Raw genomic sequence first — 21,541 nt, 5'->3', positions numbered from 1 at the left:
CATAGTACAATGAAAATGTAAGTACAAACTTATAAACATTATCACACTACATCACTGTACTTGACAAATTCATCTTGCAAACTTCAGATTTTCTCTATTTTATATAAAACAATAAACCACCTCTGAGATACTTATGCCTCCTCAGGTTAGTAGAGTATTGCTACTTAGGGGCGCCTGGGTGGCTCAGTTGGTTGGGCATCCAACTTCAGCTCAGGTCATGATCTCACGGTCCGTGAGTTCAAGCCCCACGTCGGGCTCTGTGCTGACAGCTCAGAGCCTGGAGCCTGCTTCGGATTCTGTGTCTCCCTCTCTCTGGCCCTCCCCCACTCACACTCCGTCTCACTCTCTCTCTCAAAAAATAAATAAACATTAAAACAAAATTTTAATGAAGTATTGCTACTTAGATTTATTATCATATGGAATACAATTGTGTACCTATTTTGCCAGTATCAATAGAAAAACTCTTAATGTCTGTCTTTTGGGTTTTTTAGCTTATTTATTTATTTTGACAGAGAGAGAGAGAGAGAGAGAGAGAGAGAGAGAGAGAGAATCCCAAGCAGGCTATGCCCTGTCACCACAAATCTCACAAACCATGAGATTATGACCAGAACAGAAATCAAGTGTAGGACACTTAATCGACTGACTCACCCAGGCGCCCCTGTTTTTTGGCTTTTTTAATCACAAAGAATTATTGCTAAACACAGTAGCCTCTAAAAGCCCATGAACAAAATAGTTGCAAGATTCTGTTGGAAAAATATTCATAGAAAATGTACAATGGCATCATCTTAAAAATTAAGTAGGGATTTTTTCCCCCACATTCCCCACATTAAAGCCTTTCTTGATAAAAACTTTATCAAGATCTAATAACATTTTTAAACTCTGGCATAATCTGCACTAACTGAATAATATGCTGAGAACTAGAATGCCAGGACTTTGATTAATGGTGCCTGTTTTAGACAAAAGGATTTGCATTCATAACTCACTGAGTATGGGACCTACTCAAGGGGACATAACTCTTCAGTTATTTGAGTTGACTCAAACCCAATTAATCCAAATAGCTGGAAATGCCACTTATTAAAACATACACAAAATACAAATGGAATTTTCAAAGTAATTTATGAAACTCAATTACTACTTTGCATTAAATCATTAAAAACTAGAATTGCAAAATTAAAACCATGAGGATTTGACATACTATTATGAATTTTTCTGTGAAACATATTCTTTGTTCATTTTATTTTGGTGACCACTGTGTTTTCATCAAAACACTCCTTCTCCAACTTAAAAATTTTTTTAAATTATTTAAAGAACGGTACAGGATGTTCAACAACATTAACACTATTCAGCATGAAAACAGATTTTGTTAATGCTAAATCTTATTCAAGGCCATCAGTTTGCTAAATTTTAAAATTTGCAACATATTAATAGATTATTATCTTGTCACATTTTGCTTCAGATTTAATTCCAAGTGTCTTATATGTTGTCTTTCTTTAAGGAAAAAAAAATGTTTTATTTAGGTACCTATGTGTGGTAAAACAGATTTCTTTGTTTTATTCAGGACGTTAGAACATTCCATTATGAATCATAATCACATCACTGATAGTCAAGGTCCATGGTCATTGGTGAATATTTGCTGAATAAAAATTATTGCACATTAAATTTGTATAAATAGAATAATATTTTAAGTGCCTAAAGTGAGACTTTAACTTAAATACATCAAGAGATAATGCACACGTTCTCACACAGAATTACCTCATGTGTTTTTGCAGCCCCTTTTTTCTTTAAAGTAGAACATCACAGAACTTCCTCCAAAGATATCATTTTAATCTAATCTAACTATGAAAATGACTTAATTATGGATGAGCAGGTAATTTTCTTCCGTCCATCTTGGAAAAATCATATTCTAAGAATAAATGCTTATTCTCATCACTTTGGTATTTCAAAACTAGGTTTAATTATAGAGTGACTCTCATGTAGCTCTGTACCTAGAAGTTAGATCTGCATTTTTATCAGTAATAAAAGCTATATTTCAAGATCTGTTCCTATGATAAGACTAAAAATGGTCATAAGGCTAGAGAACCTACTTATGTTCACTTAAACTTTATAAGTTCAAAGGATAAAATGGCCACCAAAATAAATGAAACATGAAGACCTCTGATCCAGCAGCTCCACTTTTAGATAGATTTCCAATAGAAATGTATACATATGGCAATCAAAAGACAAATACTGAAATGTTCACAGCAACACAATTCATAATAGCCAAATTCCAGAAGCAATCTAAACACCCATCAACAGTCAAATGGATAATAATGGTATATTCACACAATGGAATGTTACATAGCAATGAAAATGAATAAACTATAATTATAAGCAACAACACAAACAACTCTCACAATCACAGTGTTAAAGAAAGAAGGCAGCCACAAATGAGGACAGACTGAGTGGTTCCAACTATACAAAGTTGAAAGCTAGCAAGAACTAATGTACGTGAGAAGCCATTATAGTGCTTACCCTTGGGGGATAGGGCTAATAATGGAAGGGGACACATGGGTGGCTTCTGGGGTACTGTTACTCTGTGCGTGGATGTTAATGATGGTTACAAAGTGTGTTCATTGTGAAAATTCACTGAACTATACACTTATGATTTGGTCATATCTGGGTACACACTTCATTTGAAAGTTTACTTAGAGCAGAGAAAGAGAAAATAAGGAAAAAAGAGAAATAACAACAAAATATATGGCCATCTTCTCTACCTAGATACTAACCTGATGACAAGGTCCTGTTTTGCCACCAAGGAGCTCAATTTCTCTTCTTGTTTACTAATGTCCATGCTAACAGGATTAATATTATATTTCTTGCCTAACTGTTCAGTTTGGTTCTTCATATCGGAGCCTATTTCAAGAATATAAAAGTCCAACTTTTAGATTTCCTTTCACTAGTCAGAGAGTAAAACACATTTTAACAGCTCCAAAAAGAATTTCTCAAAGTTTAGAAACAAGATGGTCATCTGAAATTCACAGAGTAAGCACGTTTTGAAATCATTTTTTCGTCTTCTGCTCTAAAACTTGGGGCTATTTACCTACTGTTATTTGTATACTGTCATCTCTTGACAGATATTCCAGTACAGGCTCAGATACATAACCAGATCCAAGAACCAAGACCTTTTTCTTGGTGCCCATTGAAAGTGATTGAGCAAGCTCCCTATAAATAAAAGAGGGAAGGAAGAGAAAATTTTAACAACAAAAGAAATTTAAATAACAAAATCTTTCTGTCCCCAAAACAAACCAAATCTTAGACCGTGAAATGATAATTTTTCCCACATTTCTTACAACAAGAACCTCAACAGGAGTTCCTTACACCAACATTTTCCATTAATTATTTTAGATTTTGTGTGATGAACAACAGACCCTGACCTCTCTGAAGTGACTGTCCATGAACTTTCATGAATTCCCAACCACTACTGAGGTGCGATTCTGGACCACTGCCTGGCTTACTCACAACTGAGTAACCTGGTTTCACACTTTATCCTTTCAGGGGACATGATTTAAAACCATGCCAGGGGCTTTACATCAGAAACCCTATTTCCTCCTCACAACAATCTGAGGAGACAACAATCTGAGAAGGAGATTATTATTAGCCATATTAGGCATTGCTTGTCATTTATCATTAGGGTCACTTGAAAACAATTAAAACCATAGTTTTGAAATCACAAATGCCATGGGTTAAATGTAAAAACCGAAGATGAGTTACAAGGCAGGATTTTAATGCCTGAACAGTTTATTCTGTTGGAATTTGTCCCTTCCTGTCAGATTAACTCTCTGTCTTTCCTACAAATTATGACCTCCAAGACCGTGACTGTCTTGTTCATCTTTATAAACCCAGTAATGCTCAACAAATCTTGTCTTAAATATGGAAGATATTCATTAAAACTCTGTTGAGTCAAATTCCCAGATACCAGTGTAAGACCATGGAAATGGCTTTGTGCCAGAGACGTAAGCAGAAGGCTCTGCTGTTGGAATCTTTTAGGTCAAGCTGTCTCTCAAACTTTAACCTTTCCATTAATTATAAGTGAATACAAATAAATGTATCTTTTAATGCTTATTTATTCATTTTGAGAGAGGGAGTGTGTACGTGTATGCAGAGCAGATTGCAGGGAGGAGGGGAAGAGAGAGAGGGAGAGAGAGAGAATCCCAAGCAGGCTCTCTGTTGCCAGTGCTAAGCCTGATGCGGGGCTTGATCCCATGAACTGTGAGACCATGACCTGAGCCAAAATCAAGTGGTTCAACCAACTGAACCACTCAGGCACTCCATGAATACAAATAAATTTAAATACAAAATGTCCCTGCCCCTCTTCACCCCAACACTCATGTTACTGATGAGGTGATTCTACTTTAACCTCTGTCCCCATCCATTTCAACCCCTAGAAGGGAACTAGTAATTTGGTTATTGTATATCCTTTCTAACAACACTTTCTATAGTCTATGTAAATAAATTACACTTTTGATGCCTAAAAATAAAATGTTCAAAATACATTTTTTAAAACTTGTTCCTACATTTTAATACTGTCCACCCCATGGGCAACCTCAAAGACTCCAGGTTAATAGTCATGGTGTTAAGTGATGAAGAGAACATTCGAATAAGGAAGATATTTAAGATAACTTAAATTTCCTTTCAAAGTACAATCTTCATTATCAGTTTCCTGACAGAATATTCCATTAGGAAGGAGGGCAGGAAGTCCTAGCAGACTTGCTGCTACAAAAAATATGGTGTGTAACAGTGAAAACATCATTGTGACTGGTCATGTTAGACATGTTATTAGGATTAGCAATATAAGAGATCATCAGCAGATAAGAATCAAAAAATACAGAGAGTTATGAAAAACTAACACATGTGAAGTTTCCTCTCTAAGAAACTCTCCCATGGGCCTATCGTGCTAGCCACTTAAAAAAAAATCACTCTTGCTATCTTATGCCAGAATATTTCATTGACACATAAAAAGTAACTATTAGAAAACTAACACGGATGGACAAGCACAGGAGTAGTATACTTGATCCTAGCAGATCTCTTTATTTCTTATAGATAGAAGAACTGAGAAAGAAGCTAAGGCAGTTTGTTTCTTTTTAATTTTTCCACTCTGGTCTCTCCTGAGAATTCAGTGCATGGGTTATTTTGTTAGATGTGAATAGACCAGTGGAGCAGATATAAACACAAATCAAGTGCAATCAGCTGAAGAGGACCAGAACATTCCAAAGAAATGTCAATGTTTTCAAATTCTGAAGAGTAAAATCAATTAAAGAAACAAGGGCCTTAGCTGAGTACTTTTCTAAGAGGACTATTCTCTTGGGTAGATTTACCACATTACTGTTTGGTATCTTCCTCCTAAGAAGAATCCCCAGGGAAAACTGACCTCTCACCATTTTCTTTCTTCACTACTTCTGTTAATTTCTAAATAAGAGCCCACTTATCTAAACATCATACTAAACGAAACAGAGTCCAAATCCTCAACTAGAAACCAGACTGAAAATACCACAAAAAAGGTTGGTGTGCTTATGTTCTTTGAGAAAACACCTGAGACATAACACTATGCAAAATTCTAGAGAAAGAACAAGGTGCTACCCAAAGGAGAACTTTTTGGACTTTACTTGCTTACATACAAGTCAACGCAGGAGATTAGAAAACCAAAATGATGTTCAGAGGAAAATAATTGCCACTGGTTTCAGCTAGTCACTTAGTTTGGATTTCCTATACTTAAAGACATTTTCAAAATTGTATAAGCCTAGTATCGTGAACTCACATAGAAACATTTAAAAATACTCAACAAATCCAAGATAAGAATAATGCTTACCTGTTCTCTCGGAGTTTCTGGATATATTTATATTTATCAGGCAATGTACCGTTGGATGTAATCACTGCCTAAATGTGTATGACACAAGACATTTCTTTAGTGTTCATATTTTAGACCCACAAACATGGGCTTATGACTGACAGAGAACAAAGATGGAGAGAATAAGGGAGAGAGGGAGAGAGGAAGGTAGTGGAAAAAATACATTCATGGAAAAAAACAATTCTAACTTACGTCCCGCACCACTGGAGAAAAATTCTGACTTTCAAGAGGCTGTGTTGCATCTGATAATATCTGAAACAAAAATGAGATTGGTAAGAGATAAACGACATTGCAAAGAAGGATTCTTGGTGTTTGTTTACATATTAAAATATTAGTCAAAGGAAAAAATAAGTTAGAAAAGTTTTCTAAAGAGCACTGAATATAAATAATTGGTAATAGAGGTCTACAGGCAATGGATTGTGCCCCCCAAGAACATACTATTTCAGTACAAGTTTCCATTTTAAAACTAAAATTTGATTATAATCATCTTTGCCTGTGGAAAACACAAAGTAGTTTATCCTTCCCCTCCAGTTAGATGTGTCATATTGAACATGCTACAAACATCTCCACAAGCCGTGCAGCCATTGTCCCCACTCAGAAGGCCTGTATCCTATCCCAAAGGATAGGACATTGTTCTATCAGAAGAGAGAATGGGTCTTCCAGACAAAAAGTCCCCAACCCTGCAATAGGGAGTCTACCTCACACCAAGATTAGTTCTATGTATAAGCACATCAGAATTTCAAAAGTGTCAGGGAAAATGGCTTGACCAAGTAGACCTCAAAAAGTCACCCAGTCTTCCCGTTAATCTCACAAGAATGAGTCAGATGGCCAACAACAAAAGCCACATCTCTCATATTAACATCCCAGCATCCTTCTAATCCTCCTCCTTTCTTCCAAGATATCCAACTCCTGAGTAGACTGCCAAAGGGTAGAGGTCATATAAGTTACTTTTATTGCTTCTGATGGCCAGGGCCGTAGGATCAGTGAGACAACCATTCCCTCCTTATCCTTTTAGGTTAAAGTCTAGAGCACTCACGCAGCTAAGAAAAGACAAAAATGTACCTACCAGATACTGGCAGAAGAATATTTGTTTACTGTATTAAAATAAATATCAAAACTACTTTCATGTATCTAAAACATATGACACTTAGGCTATCCCTGGGATACAGGCATTAAAAAAAAAAAAGATAGATATATCTGTAAGGCAGGGCACCTTTGGGGAAGCTCATGGAATTGGGATACCTGCAGTCCTCCCACCGCTTCTTCTGCCCAGGCACCTATGGAGCACTCCCCGTCAGGCTGACTGCTCCACCTACCAGCCCTGCCTGCAGGCCAGGAGCCATTAGTAAATAAGACGAGATTTGAATTTCACTTGGCATATGGCTAAACCACTGAACTCTTTAGTATCTTCATTTTCTCTACTGTTTATCTCTAACTCTACAGCCTTACTTAGGCCTTACTGAGACCATGGGAACTACCTCCCACCTCTCGCCTTCCATTTACCTTCACTCTAAAACAAAAATGTGACCATTTCTTCTGTGTCTATTTGAAATCATTTACTAGCTTTTCGATACCCTCAGGATAAAGTCTCTAGCTCCCTATATGGCTTCCAAGACTCTCTATAGTCTGCCTCTCCGACCTCAATTCTCCCTTTTGTCTCATACTCAAAACTCAAGTCCTATTAACAGTGTGGAGCTGCTTATCTACATCAGCTTTCCCATGCCTCTATACCAGGTGGATGTCTCACATGCTATTCCTCTACATGGAATTCTTACTCTTCGTCCTCCAAGATATAGCCGAAGAACTGCCTCCTCTGTGAAGCCTTAATCAAAATCTGCCCCAAAGCACACCTTGAAGGTAAGAACTGCACTTTGGCATCTTGCCTGTGCAATACAATGGTAAATATTCAATAAATATATTAGTGGATACATGCAATAATCATATGGATTTTTTCCAAGAAAATGAACTAAGTGTCTTGAGTCCACCTACAGAAAGGCAAACCTAAAAGACAACAAAAGGCTGCTTGCTGAATTATTATATTAACTGCCTTCCTTGCTAGAATTCAATCATGACAGAACTACAAGCACAAGGGTCCTAAAGCATATGGTATGCCTTGTCACTTTTACATATGCCACCTTTGAGAGCTCATCACTCTCTCCTAAATTAATTTCAAGCTATTTATCCTGGTGTTAAGACCCTTTGCAATATGGAACCAACATACTCCTTTTACTCTGTCAGACTTGACAGCTCACAGAAACCCTCTGTCAAATTAACTCCCACCTTTGCTCTCCTGTCTCCATCAGATAGTATGCCTCCCATTCCCATGCAAACGAGCAGATCCTATACATCTACCAAGAGCCAGCTCAAATGTCACCTCTTTCATAAAACCTTTCTTGACTTTACCCAACAGGACAGAGCCTCACCCTCCACAACTCCATTAACATTTTTCTAATGATTGTCATATTCCACTTTATGGCAGCGTTGCACACTTATCTCATTCCCTTCCTGGACCTCATCCTACTATAGGTCAGAAGGTATATTTTCATTTTCTTCAACCATATGTGTGCCTTGTTCCAGCAGACAATAACTATCTAATTAATTCAAGCGAAACAAACTTTTCTATTGGCTCAAAATGATAGCCTGTGCCCTGCAATGCCACAGGGTCTGAATCTTACGTCAAAAAGGAAAATACAGCTCCAATACAGTTATCAGACGAGAACAGAGACAAAATACTTAATTTTTTAGTGGTAAGCAGATACACACAAATCAAGACTACAATAAATACCCATACATTTTCACAAATGTCCACTGCATATATATAATGCTGAGATAGATGCCCCTAAGAGAATCCCACCACACTGTCTGGAAGACTATTGTGATGTATAAAAGGAAAAATATGTGACAATTTAGAGAAGCCGGCTTAGTCATAGGCAATATCACCTGCCTCAGTCTGACCAAAAGTCTCCAACACCTCACTGTCAGATATTTTTAACTTTGTCACGTTGCCTAAGAGACTATCAAACTGCTGATTTAGTAAGCAAAAACATATCATCTTTTTAAATGGACATTTCCCTTCTATTTTTTTTTTTCAAAATACAATGCGTTTATTTTTTATTTATTTTTCAATATATGAAGTTTATCGTCAAATTGGTTTCCATACAACACCCAGTGCTCATCCCAAAAGGTGCCCTCCTCAATACCCATCACCCACCCTCCCCTCCCTCCCACCCTCCATCAACCCTCAGTTTGTTCTCAGTTTTTAAGAGTCTCTTTCTTATGCTTTGGCTCTCTCCCACTCTAACCTCTTTTTTTTTTTTTTTGGATATTTCCCTTCTAAACAAGGGTGAATTAGATCTTTTCAGACCAATCCTCCCATTGAGTAAAACCAGGTAAAACATGAAAAGCCTCAATTTTTGGCTTCAAAGGATAGATAAAGAAAATTTTTTTTCTGGGAAGACAGAATAGGAGGATCCTAAGCTCACCTTTTCCCACAGATACAACTAGACAACAAACACATCAGTTCAAATAACCCAGAAAACAACTTGTAGACTGGCAGAACAAACTCTCCACAGCTAAATGAAAAGAGGCCACATCAAAGAGGGTGGGAAGGGCTGAGACACAGGGACCTGCAGAACTTTCCACAGGAGGGAGGGACAACACAGGCACAGAGAGGGGAGAGAAACAGACTCTCACACTGGGAGCCCACACAGAAAAGATGAATCCCAGTAACATTTGGTTTTGAAAAACAGAGAGGCCGAATTTCACAGGTTCTTACAAGCACCAGGACTTAAACCTGGAACTTTAAAAATCTGTTGGTTTGGCTCTGGGAGAGCCTGGAAGGCAAGATGAAACTGAGTCCCTACCCTTAAAGAGACAGCACAACAAAAAGCTCTAGTGAGACACAGCATAGAAGCAGCAGTCTGAAAATCGCCTGGGGTATATTGGAGGAAGATTTGTTTACTAATCTCAGAGTGCGAGCTGGAGAGACAAGGATCCATGAAAGACTTCTCTAGGAATGAAGGAGCTGGCCTGTGCAATTTCCCTGCCCCACCCCCCAGGCTAAACACCGGGCCACCAGCTGAAAGCAGCATAGCACATACACTCCTACCTATCTTGCTAATAGTGTGCCCCACCCAAGTGTTCCCCTGCAGACACACCCCCTCAAGCCCAGCTTCAGCTGAATGTCTACTCCACAGAAGACCTGTGCAAGCCTTGCTAACACCCCACATCTGACACGTTGGGCTTCTGCAGATCCACCCCTTCCAATACACTCTTGGTCTGAGTCCATCCAAAGCAGTGCCACAAGCTTGGCAGGGTGCAAGCAGCCCTGACAGACCAGCAGTACTCCAAAGTGATGCGTACCTCAGAGAGAAAGAAAATGAACCACACATACTAGTCAGACTGCAGGCACAGCAGTGGGTTGGGGGCAGATAGCTGATCTGACTGCAGGCCCCACCCACTTATAAAAGCTTCCCAGGAGACAAAACAGGGAAAGCAAACTGCACCTCAGTGCTACTACATCTATGGCAAAAGCCAGGTCTGACCTAACTCCAGCTTAAGGCAGCCCCAGACAAACCTACTAACGTCACAGGGATCAAACCTTGCCCAAAACAGGCAAAGAGAGCCATTGCAGACAACTGGACTAAAGGAAAAAGCTGCTGAGCCACAATAGCAGAGTGCACACAGCACACACAGGAGACATCCGTGAAGCGCCAGGTTCTGGGCAACAGGGGACATTGCACTACAGGGCCCTACAAGATCTCTTCTTCATAAGGCCACTACTTTCAAAAGCAAGAGATGTAGCTGACTTTCCTAACACATAAAAACAGACAGTTAGACAACAGAGAGTTTGTCTAACAGAGAGTTAGACAAAATGAGGAGATAGAGTAATATGTCTCAGATGAAAGAACAGGATAAAACCAGAACAAGATAACCTAAGTGAAACAGAAATGAGTAATATGCCTAAGGAGACTTTAGACTAATGGCCACAAAGATACTCACTGGACTTGAGAAAAGAGTGGAGGGCCTCAGTGAGACCCTTAACAAAGAGATAGAAAACATAAAAAAGAACAAATCAGAGGTGAAGAACTCAGTAATTGAAATTTAAAATACACTAGATGGAGAAGCGCCTGGGTGGCTCAGTCAGTTGAGCATCTGACTTTGGCTCAGGTCATGATCTTGCAGTCTGTGAGTTCAAGTCCTGCATTGGGGTCTGTGCTGACAGCTCACAGCCTGGAGCCTGCTTCAGATTCTGTGTCCCTCCCCCCTCTCTGTTCTTCCCCTGCTCATGCTCTGTCTCTCTCTGTCTCAAAAATAAATAAACATTAAAAAAAAATTTTAAATACATTAGATGGAATAGTGGTCTAGAGAAAGCAGAAGAAAATATCAGGGATCTGGAGGACAGATAACAATCAGCTTGATTGTTATCTATAAGCTAAGAGAAAAATAATAAGCAGATAAGAGAAAAATAATAATACAAATGAAAATAGACTTAGGGAACTCAGCTACACAATCAAGTGTAATGCATCTGCACTATAGGGATCCCAGAAGAAGAGACAGAAAAGGGGAGCAGAATATTTATTTGAAGAATAGCTTAAAACTTCTCTAATCTCAGGGAAGGAAACTGAAATCTAGATCCAAGAGGTATAGAAAGCCCCCAACAAAATCAACCCAAGGAGATCCACACAAAACCACATATAATTAAAATGGCAAAAAGTAGTGCCAAAGAGAGAATTTTACAAGCAGCAAGAGAAAAGAAAACATTTACATACAATGGAAACCTTATAAAGCTATCAGCAGATTTTTCACCAGAAACTTTGTAGGCCAAGGCTGCCCAGGTGGCTCAGTTGGTTAAGTGTCCGACTTCAGCTCAGGTCATAATCTCATAGTTTATGGGTTCAAGTCCTGTGTTGGGCTCTGTGCTGACAGCTCAGAGCCTGGAGCCTGCTTCAGATTCTGTGTCTCCCTCTCTCTCTGCTCCTCCCCCACTCACGCTTTCTCAGTCTCTCTCTCTCTCTCTCTCTCTCTCAAATAAATAAACATTTAAAAAATTAAAAAAAAAAAAAAAGAAGAAGAAACTTTGTAGGCCAGAAGATAGTGGCATGATATAATCAAAGTAATGAAAGAAAAAAAACCTTCTGCCAAGAATTCTCTATCCAGCAAGTCTATAGTTCACAATAGAAGTAGAGATAAAGAGTTTCTCAGACAAACTAAAGGTAAAGGAATTCTGAGAGACCTGGGTGGCTCAGTTAGTTAAACATCTGACTCTTGATTTTAGCTCAGGTCATGATCTCACAGTTGTGAAATTGAGCCCCACATTAGGCTCTGCACTGAACATGGAACCTGCTTAGGATTCTCTCTCTACCTCTGTCTCTGTCCCTTCCCCACTCATGCTCATTCTCTTTCAAAATAAATAAACATTTTAAAATAAATAAAAGTGAAGGAATTCATGATCACCAAACCAGCCCTACAGGAGTCTCTTTGAGTGGAAAGGAAAGAACATAAATGGGAGTAAGAAAAGTAGGAAGCACAAAAGCAGAAAAATTAAGTATATCTATAAAAATCAGTCAAGGAAATCACAAAATAAAAGGATGTAAAGTATGACACCATATACCTAAAATGTGGGAGAGAAAGGGGTAAAGAATGGGTTCAAACTTAAGTGGGCATCATCTTAATATAGACTGACATACACAGAAGATGTTATATACAAACTAAGTAAAAACCACAAATCAAAAATCAGTAATAGATATGCAAAAAAATAAAACAGAAAGAACCCAAATATATCACTAGGAAAAGTCAACTAGCCATTAAAGACAAGAGCAAAAGAAGAAAGAAAATAGAGAAGATCCTCAAAAACAACCATAAAACAAAATAGCAATAAATACATACCCATAAATAATTACTTTGAATGTAAATGGACTATTTGCTCCAATCAAAAGACATATGGTGACAGAATGGATAAAAAAGCAAGATCCATCTACACACTGCCCACAAGAGACTCACATCAGACCTAAAGACACATGCAGACTGAAAGTGAAGAAATACAAAATTTATCATGCAAACAGATGTGAAAACTGGGATAACAATACTTATATTGAACAGCAAAGACTTTAAAACAAAGACTGTAACAAGAGACAAAGAAGGACACTATATAATCATTCAGAAAACAATACAACAAGAAAATATAACAATTATAAATATGTATGCACCCAACATAGGAATACCCAAATACATAGAGCAGTTAATAACAAACATAAAGGAAATAATTGATAGTCATACAACAACAGTAGGGGACTTCAACACCCAATTACATCAATGAGTAGATCATCCAAACAGAAATTCAACAAGGAAACAGTGTCTGAATGACACATTGGACCAGATGGATCTAACAGATATGTTCAGACCTTTCCATCCTAAAATAGCATAATACACATTATTTTCAAGTGCACATGGGACATTCTCCAGAATAGATCACATATTAGGCCACAAAACAATCTCAACAAATTCAAAAAGATCACATTCATACCATGTATCTTTTCTGACCACAACACTATTAAACTAGAAATCAACCACAAGAAAAAAATCTGGAAAGACCACAAATGCATGGACATTACATAAAAAGCTGCTAAACAATGAATAGCTCAAAGAAGAAATCAAAGAGAAAATAAAAAAATACACAGAGACGGGGTGCCTGGGTTGCTCAGTCGGAGCATCTGACTCTGGCTCAGGTCATGACCTTGCAGTTTGTGAGTTCGAGCCCTGCATTGTGCTCTGTGCCAAGAGCTCAGAGCCTGGAGCCTGCTTTGGATTCTGTGTCTCTTTCTCTCTCTGCATCTCCTCTACTCGCTCTCTTTCTCTCTCTCTGTCTCTCTGTCTCTCTCTCTCTCTCTCTCAAAAAAAAAAAATACATGAAGACAAATTAAAATGCAAACACAATGGTCCAAAATCTTTGAGATGCAACATAAGCTGTTCTAAGAAGGAAGTTTATAACAATATAGGCCTATACCAAGAAGCAAGAAAAATCTCAAATAGAAAAATCTCAAATCTTAGAGGAGCTAGAAAAAGAACAATAAACAAGACCCAAAACCAGTAGAAGGAAAGAAATAATAAATACTAGAGCAGAAACAAACAAAATAGAAACAAACAAACAAAAACGCAACAAACAATAGACAGAGCAATGAAACCAGGAACTAGTTCTTTGAAAACACCAACAAAATTTTAACCAGACTCATCCAAAAAAAAAAAAAAAAAAAAAGAGAGAGAGAGAGAAACAAACAGAGAGGACTCAAATAAACAAAATCAGAAATAAAAGAGGAGAAATAACAACCAACACCACAAAAATACAAATGACTAAAAGAATATTATGAAAAATATTATGAAAAATTATATGCCAACAAATAGACAAACTATAAGAAATGGATAAATTCTTGGGAACATATAACCTCCCAAAATTGAATCAGGAAGCAACAGAAAATTTGAACAGACCAATTATCAGCAATGAAATTGAATAAGTAATCAAAAAACTCCCAACAAACAGAAGTCCAAGATAAGATGGCTTCACAGGTGAATTCTACCAAACATTTAAAGAAGAGTCAATACCTATAGTCTTCTCAAACTATTCCAAAAAATAAAAGGGGAAGTATAGCTTCTAGGTTGATTCTATGAGGCCAGCATTACCCTGATACTAAAACTAGATAAACACACTAAAAAAAAAAAAAACAACTACAGGCCAATATCCATGATGAAAATAGATGCAAAAATCCTCAACAAAATATTAGCAAATAAAATCCAAAATATATTTTAAAAAATCATTCACCATGATCAAGTGGGATTTGTTTCTGGGATGCAAGCTTGGTTCAATATTTGCAAATTGGTGTGCTACATCACATCAACAAAAGAAAAGATAAAAATCATATGAATATTTCAATAGATGCAGGAAAACATATGACAAAGTACAACATCCATTGATTATAAAAACCCTTAACAAGATAAGTTTAGAGGGAACATCAACAAAATAAAGGCCCTATATGAAAAACCCACAGCTAACATCACACTCAATGGGGGGAAAATGAGAGCTTTTCCCTAAGGTTGGGAGCAAGACAAAGATGTCCACTTTCTCCATCTTTATTTAACATCGTACTGGAAGTCCTAGCCACAGAAATGAGATAAGAAAAAGGGATAAAAGCCATCTAATTAAAAAGGAAGAAGCAAAACTTCCACTATTTGCAGATGACATGATACTATATATAGAAAACTCTAGAGACTCCACCAAGAAACTACTAGAACTGACACATGAATTCAGTAAGGTCATGGGATACAAAATCAATGGACACAAATCCACTGCATTTCAATATACTAATAATGAAGCAGCAGACACAGAAATTAAGAAATCCCATTTACCTTTGCACCAAAAAGAATAAAATATCTAGCAATAAACTTAGGAGTTTATTACTGCTTAGGAGTTCATTATTAAACTTAGCAATAAGCTAGGAGGTGAAAGACCTGTACTATGAAAACTAGAAAACATTGATGAAAGAAATTGAAGATGGCACAAACAAATGGAAAGATATTTCATGCTCATGAACTGGAAGAACAAATATTATTAAAATGTCCATACTATCCCAAGCAATCTATAGGTTTAATGCAATCCCTATCAAAATACCAATAGTATTTTTCATAAAAGTAGAACAAACAATACTAACATTTTTATGGAACCACAAAAGACCCCAAATAGCCAAAACAATCTTAAAAAAGAAAACCAAAACTAGGGGTATGATAATCCCAGATTTCAAGTTACACTATAAAGCTGTTGTCATCAAAATAGTAAGGTATTGGCACAAAAATAGACACACAGATCAACAGAACAAAATAGAGAGCCCAGAAAGAAACCCGTAATCTTATAGTCAATTAATCTTTGACAAAGCAGGAAAGAATATCCAATGGGAAAAAGACAGCCTTTTCAACAAATGGTTTTTGGAGATAGCTATATGCAAAATAATGAAAATGGACCACTTTCTTACATCATACACAAAAATAAACTCAAAATGCACTAAGGACGTACATGTAATACCCTAAAGCTCAAAAATCCTAGAAGACAGCACAGGTAGTAATTTTTCCAACACTGGCCATAGCAACATTTTTCTAGAAAAGTCTTCTAAGGCAAGGGAAACAAAAGCAAAAATAAACTATTGGGACTACATCGAAACAAAAATTTCTACACAGCAAAGGAAACAATCAACAGAACTAAAAGGCAGCTTACTGAATGGGAGAAGATATTTGCAAATGACATTATCTCATAAAGGCTTAGTATTCAAAATATATAAAGAACTATATAACTCAACACCAAAACAAACAAATAAATAATCCAATTAAAAATGGGCAGAAGACATGAACAGACGTTTCTCCAAAGAAGATATACAGAAGGTCAACATGACACATGAAAAGATGCTCAACATCACTCATCATCAGGGGAATGCAAATAAAAACTGCAATGAGATATCACCTTACACCTGTCAGAATGGCTAAAATCATAAACACAAGAAACAACAAATGCTGGGAAGGGTGTGGAGAAAAAGGAACACTTGTGCACTGTTACTGTTGATGGGATTGCAAACTGGAGCAGCCACTGTGGAAAACAGTACGGAGGTTTCTCAGAAAATTAAAAATAGAACTACCATATGATCCAGTAATTCCACTACTGGGTATTTACCCAAAGAATATGACACCACTAATTTGAAAAGATACACGCACCCCTATGTTTATTGCAGCATTATTTATAATAGACAAATCATGGAAGCAGCCCATCCATCCATTAACAGATGAATGGATAAAAAAAGGTGTGGTGTATACACACACACACACACACACACACACACACACACACACACTGAAATTTTACTCAGTCATAAAAAAGAATGAAATCCTTGGGTGCCTGGGTGGCTCAGTCAATTGAGCATCTGACTTCGGCTCAGGTCATGATCTCGCAGTTGGTGAGTTCAGGCTCCGCATCAGGCTGGCTGCTGTTAGCACAGAACCTGCTTCAGATCCTCTGTATCTCTCTCTCTCCCTCTGCCCCTCCCTCTGCTTGTGTGCTCTCTCTCTCTCTCTCTCTCTCTCTCTCTCTCTCAAAAATAATAAATATTTTTTTTTAAAAAGAATGAAATCCCGTCATGTGCAACAACATGGATGGAACCAAAGAATATAGTGCTAAGCAAAATAAGTCAATCAGAGAAAGACAAATAAATACCACATGGTTTTCCTCATATGTGGAGTTAAGCAAACAAAGGAAAAAAGGAGACAAACCAAAAAATAAACTCTTAAATATAAAGAACAAACAGATGCTTACCAGGGGGAAGGTGGGTGAAGGGATGTATGAGACAGGTGAATAGGATTAAGGGTACACTTACCAAAACGAGCACTGAGTAATGTTTAGAATTGTTGAATCACTACATTGTACACATGAAATAATATACTATTATATGTTAACTATACAGAAGTTAAAATTAAAAAAATTTTTTAAGATAGGTAAGACTTGTTGCACCATAATTCCGGAGAAGGAAGCCCAAAGTGATGAGTCTGGCATCTGTCACCACTTTCCATGGGTGTACTTGCCAATGTGGAAGTGGCAGCTGGGATGCAGAGAAACTGGGAAGAGCTTTTGGCCAACTTTAAATAATATTGTAATAAAAATTGGAGTTTCAGTTCTGCTGAAGGGGACCCCAGTCAATGCCAGATTTTCATTTGGGATCCTTGAAAGACTGCATTTTCAAATAAATGATGAATTGAAAGACATCAGATTTCTAAACATCTAAAGCCTGGCTTTCCCCTTCTGTCACTGAACTGAGGTGATTTTCTCCCTGCCAGAAACAAAGGAAATCTTCTCTGGAGAAAATTACACGACATCCAAAGAGCCTCAAATCATCTCTACAATTTTACATACACAATATCCAGCATTCAATTAAAAATAAACATGCAGGACACCTGGGTGGCTCAGTCGGTTAAGCATCCAACTCTTGGTTCTCACGGTTCTTGGGATTGAGCCCCATGTTTGGCTCTGCACTGACAATGTAGAGCCTGCTTGGTATTCTCTCTCTTCCTCTCTCTCTCTGCCCCTCCCCTACTCATGCATCCTCTCTCTCTCTCTCTCTCTCTCTCTCTCTGTGAAAATATAAACATTTAAAAAATAAAAATAAAAAACATGCATATTAAGTGATAAGAATTTACTGAAAACCAAGAAAAAAACCAAAGAACATAAACAAATCCAAGAAGTTTAATGGAATTATCAGAAGTGAGTTTAAACTTTCATGAATACTGTCAAAAAATAAAATAAAATTGTCCCCCCAAAAGGCAAAACTAATCCATACATACAAGTCAAGATAGTAGGTATCTTTTTTTTTTAATTTTTTTTGGGGCGCCTGGGTGGCTTGGCCGGTTAAGCGTCCGACTTCGGCTCAGGTCATGATCTCACGGTCCGTGAGTTTGAGCCCCGCGTCGGGCTCTGTGCTGACAGCTCAGAGCCTGGAGCCTGCTTCAGATTCTGTGTCTCCCTCTCTCTCTGCCCCTCCCCTGTTCGTGCTCTGTCTCTCTCTGTCTCAAAAATAAATAAACATTAAAAAATTTTTTTTAAAAATAAAATTTTTTTATGTTTATTCATAAAAGAGAGAGAAGGGGACACAGAATCTGAAGCAGGCTCCAGGCTCTGAGCTGTCAGCACAGAGCCCGACGTGGGTCTCCAACTCACGGACCGTGAGATCATGACCCGAGCCGAAGTTGGACGCTCAACTGACTGAGCCACCCAGGCACCCCGATAGTAGTTATCTTTTGAAAGGAGAGCTGGGACAGTAGAGGGAGGGGTATAAGGGGTTTTCTGGAATGCTAACATTGCTCTTTTTTTTAATTTACGTAGTGTTCACATGGGTGTCTTTGTGGTAATTTAACATGCTGTATACTTATGTATCACTTATATGTGACACTTTAATTTTCATGCTATTATATAATGTAAAAATATATATTGTTCTTTAATAAAAATTATATTTAATCAATGTACTTATCCCCCATCAATTACATAGGCTAACCCCAAATCACACTTTACTGGGAATTCATTAAACTGTCTTGCTTTTCTCCTAGTATCTATATGAGATCAACTCTACTGGATGAATACATTTTTAATGTTTATTTATTTATTTTGAGAGACAGAGAGAGACAGAGAGAGAGGGAGCAGGGGAGGGGCAGAGAGAGAGGAGAAAGAGAATTCTAAGCAGGCTCCACACTGTTGGCGCAGAGCCTGATGTGGGGCTCGAACCCACAAGATCATGAGATGGTGACCTGAGCCAAAATCAAGAGTCACACGCTCAGTTGACTGAGTCACCCAGGCACCCCAATGAATGGCAATTTTGATTAAAGACAAATAGGAATGAAAAGCTGTTGTAGGTTCCAGTGGAAATATACTTATAACTGAAGTTTTGAAACATAGTAATTTGTGAGTTGAAAATGGCTTATAACAACTTTTTTAAGTGGTAAGTGATATTAGAGCAGCCATACAAAAACACATTTCAAGAAATTAACAGTCAAATCCATCCACAAGACAAACCAGGCCCATATAGAGGAAGAGTTGCACCGAAAACACATAATTTAAGCATTCGAAGAGATGAATTAAAGCCAAAGGCTCAGCAACAGCTCTTCTACATACTCCAAAAGTCTACTAGAGTCCAGTTGATTCTATGTATTATGACTGGCGCATTTCATTTCAGGCCTGTGGGCAGCTCTAACGGACCATTCCTCCTGCAGATAACAACTACAAACTCTGGACAAAATACAAACAAAACCAACTACTTGAGGGCTTCCGAGAATGAAAAAATAGTGGGCAGTTTTTGGAGGAGCGTCAAAACTTGGAAGAATTAACCATCACAGTAGTTTCCTTTGCCCAGCCTTTGGCACTGCCCAGGATGGGCAACGTGGTGCAAAGACATAGAAACATGCAGCCAGCTCACTACTTTCTGATCTAAAAACAGGAATGGAACCCAGAGCAACCACAGCCTCCAGAATGTGAGGGGGGATGGCAGAGGGCACAGATTCGGAAAAAGCGAAGTCCAACTTTCATGTGAACCCTATTCCGAGTCTCAGGATAACCCCCAAACTGAGCATCTGCAGGTCAAGCAGCCCAAGGAAAGCAAAGAGCTGAACTTTTATTTGAGCTACTCCCCACCTCAGGTGAGACAGAGTTTCCAATTTAAAGCTAGCCAAATTAAATGTCTGCTAAAACACACAAAAAATCAACACTTTGAAGAGAAATGTTACGATCCAGAATCTCCACAGCATAGCTATCCACATCACCCATGACACACTCCAAAATTATTCAACTGGAGAAAACCAGGAAACTATGACTTGACCCATTTTCAAGGGAAAAGACAATCAATAAAAGTTCAACCCCAAGCTGACCCAGAAACTGGGAAATATGATGCAAAGACTATAAAGTGGCTTTTCTAACTATGACTATGTGATAAAGAACAGTACATTCATAAGGTATGAAAAGATAGAAATTCTCAAGAGAGAAAGCGAGTATGAACGCTTAAAATAAATACTGGGGGTGCCTGGGTGGATCAGTCAGTTGAGTGTCTGACTCTCGATTTGGGCTCAGGTCATGATCCCAGGGTGGTGGGATCGAGCCCCACCTCGGGCTCTATGCTTAAGCTTCTCTCTCCTGCTGCCTCTCCCTCCCACTCGTGTGCACACTCTCCCTCTCTCTCTTAAAAAAAAAAAAAGAAAGATAAACACTGAGATAAGAGTGCTTATCTTTGGCAAACGAAATGGAATTTAGAGAGCACGGTATTTCGGCAGTCGATCATTGATTACAGTGAAAAATACACGACCACAACAAAAGCTGTCACTTAACTAAGCATTAGTGACTAACATCCAATAAGTCTCTGTATTTCTGATTTTTCAAATCTATTAATCACAGCACAGTAAGAATGTTTTCACATGCATTGACCAAGACGGCAGGAAGAGTGAAAAAAAGGAAAATCTTACCCCACAGGCCACTTTCTTAACAAAATATGAATAATGGAAGATAAATGCTATTATAATTCACTATGAAGGCAGTTATATAATTCTATTCCCCATGAGACAAGCTAGCAGAATATATTAAAGAGTGTCTATAAATACTTTTGAGGGAGGGCTGGCCTTCCATTTTACAACAGATTTCTTAGATATAGAAGACCAGACATCCCTAGGACCACGCTGCAGTTCTGTTGAAAGCCACAGAATTGCTGTGGATGCTGCCAGTCAGCTTACCATTTCTTCAACGTAAGGGTAAAGCATGTCTCCAAAGTATTCTGTAGCTTCAATTGGAAGCTGTGCTGGCAGATTGTCAATGGAACACATCAGAATCCCCGAGCCTTCGACACTAGGAGAAGTGAGATGCTTTATTCAGATGTATACAGTGTTATCTGTAAGCTCTAACTTTCCCAGATGCCTAAACCATTGCATTTGTGTCATAATAATTTAAAGCTGGGTATCAAAGTGTGTAAGAAAAGAAACAAGACTTTTCAACCAAAACCTCCCTTCTTCAGCCACCCATCTCCCATTTAAATATAGTATGCATTTAAAAACGTGGAAAAAAATTAAAAAAAAAATAAATATAGTATGCATGTATTTAAGTGT

At 37.9% G+C, this 21,541-nt stretch overlaps 1 protein-coding gene across 3 annotated transcripts in view; it reads right to left on the bottom strand.

The window, feature by feature from the left end:
* The window catches only part of AASS (aminoadipate-semialdehyde synthase), a 59,920-nt gene that overhangs the window by 15,548 nt on the left and 22,831 nt on the right, over positions 1 to 21,541 (bottom strand). For 2 of the 3 annotated variants that reach the window (XM_040472123.1, XM_040472124.1), the window contains exons 11-15: positions 21,173 to 21,284; positions 6,077 to 6,136; positions 5,846 to 5,913; positions 3,080 to 3,201; positions 2,766 to 2,892 (exon numbers count right to left, since the gene is read on the bottom strand). In XM_040472123.1, the coding sequence (XP_040328057.1) occupies positions 2,766 to 2,892; positions 3,080 to 3,201; positions 5,846 to 5,913; positions 6,077 to 6,136; positions 21,173 to 21,284 (489 nt within the window). The remainder of the gene's footprint in view (positions 1 to 2,765; positions 2,893 to 3,079; positions 3,202 to 5,845; positions 5,914 to 6,076; positions 6,137 to 21,172; positions 21,285 to 21,541) is intronic. The other variant, XM_040472126.1, reaches the window with a different exon arrangement.

The sequence above is a fragment of the Herpailurus yagouaroundi genome, unplaced genomic scaffold (assembly GCF_014898765.1).
Source record: "Herpailurus yagouaroundi ecotype Mexico unplaced genomic scaffold, PumYag 100, whole genome shotgun sequence".
NCBI lineage: Eukaryota > Metazoa > Chordata > Mammalia > Carnivora > Felidae > Herpailurus > Herpailurus yagouaroundi.
Note: the sequence above shows the minus strand (reverse complement) of the source record. Positions and strands in the feature narration are given on the sequence as shown.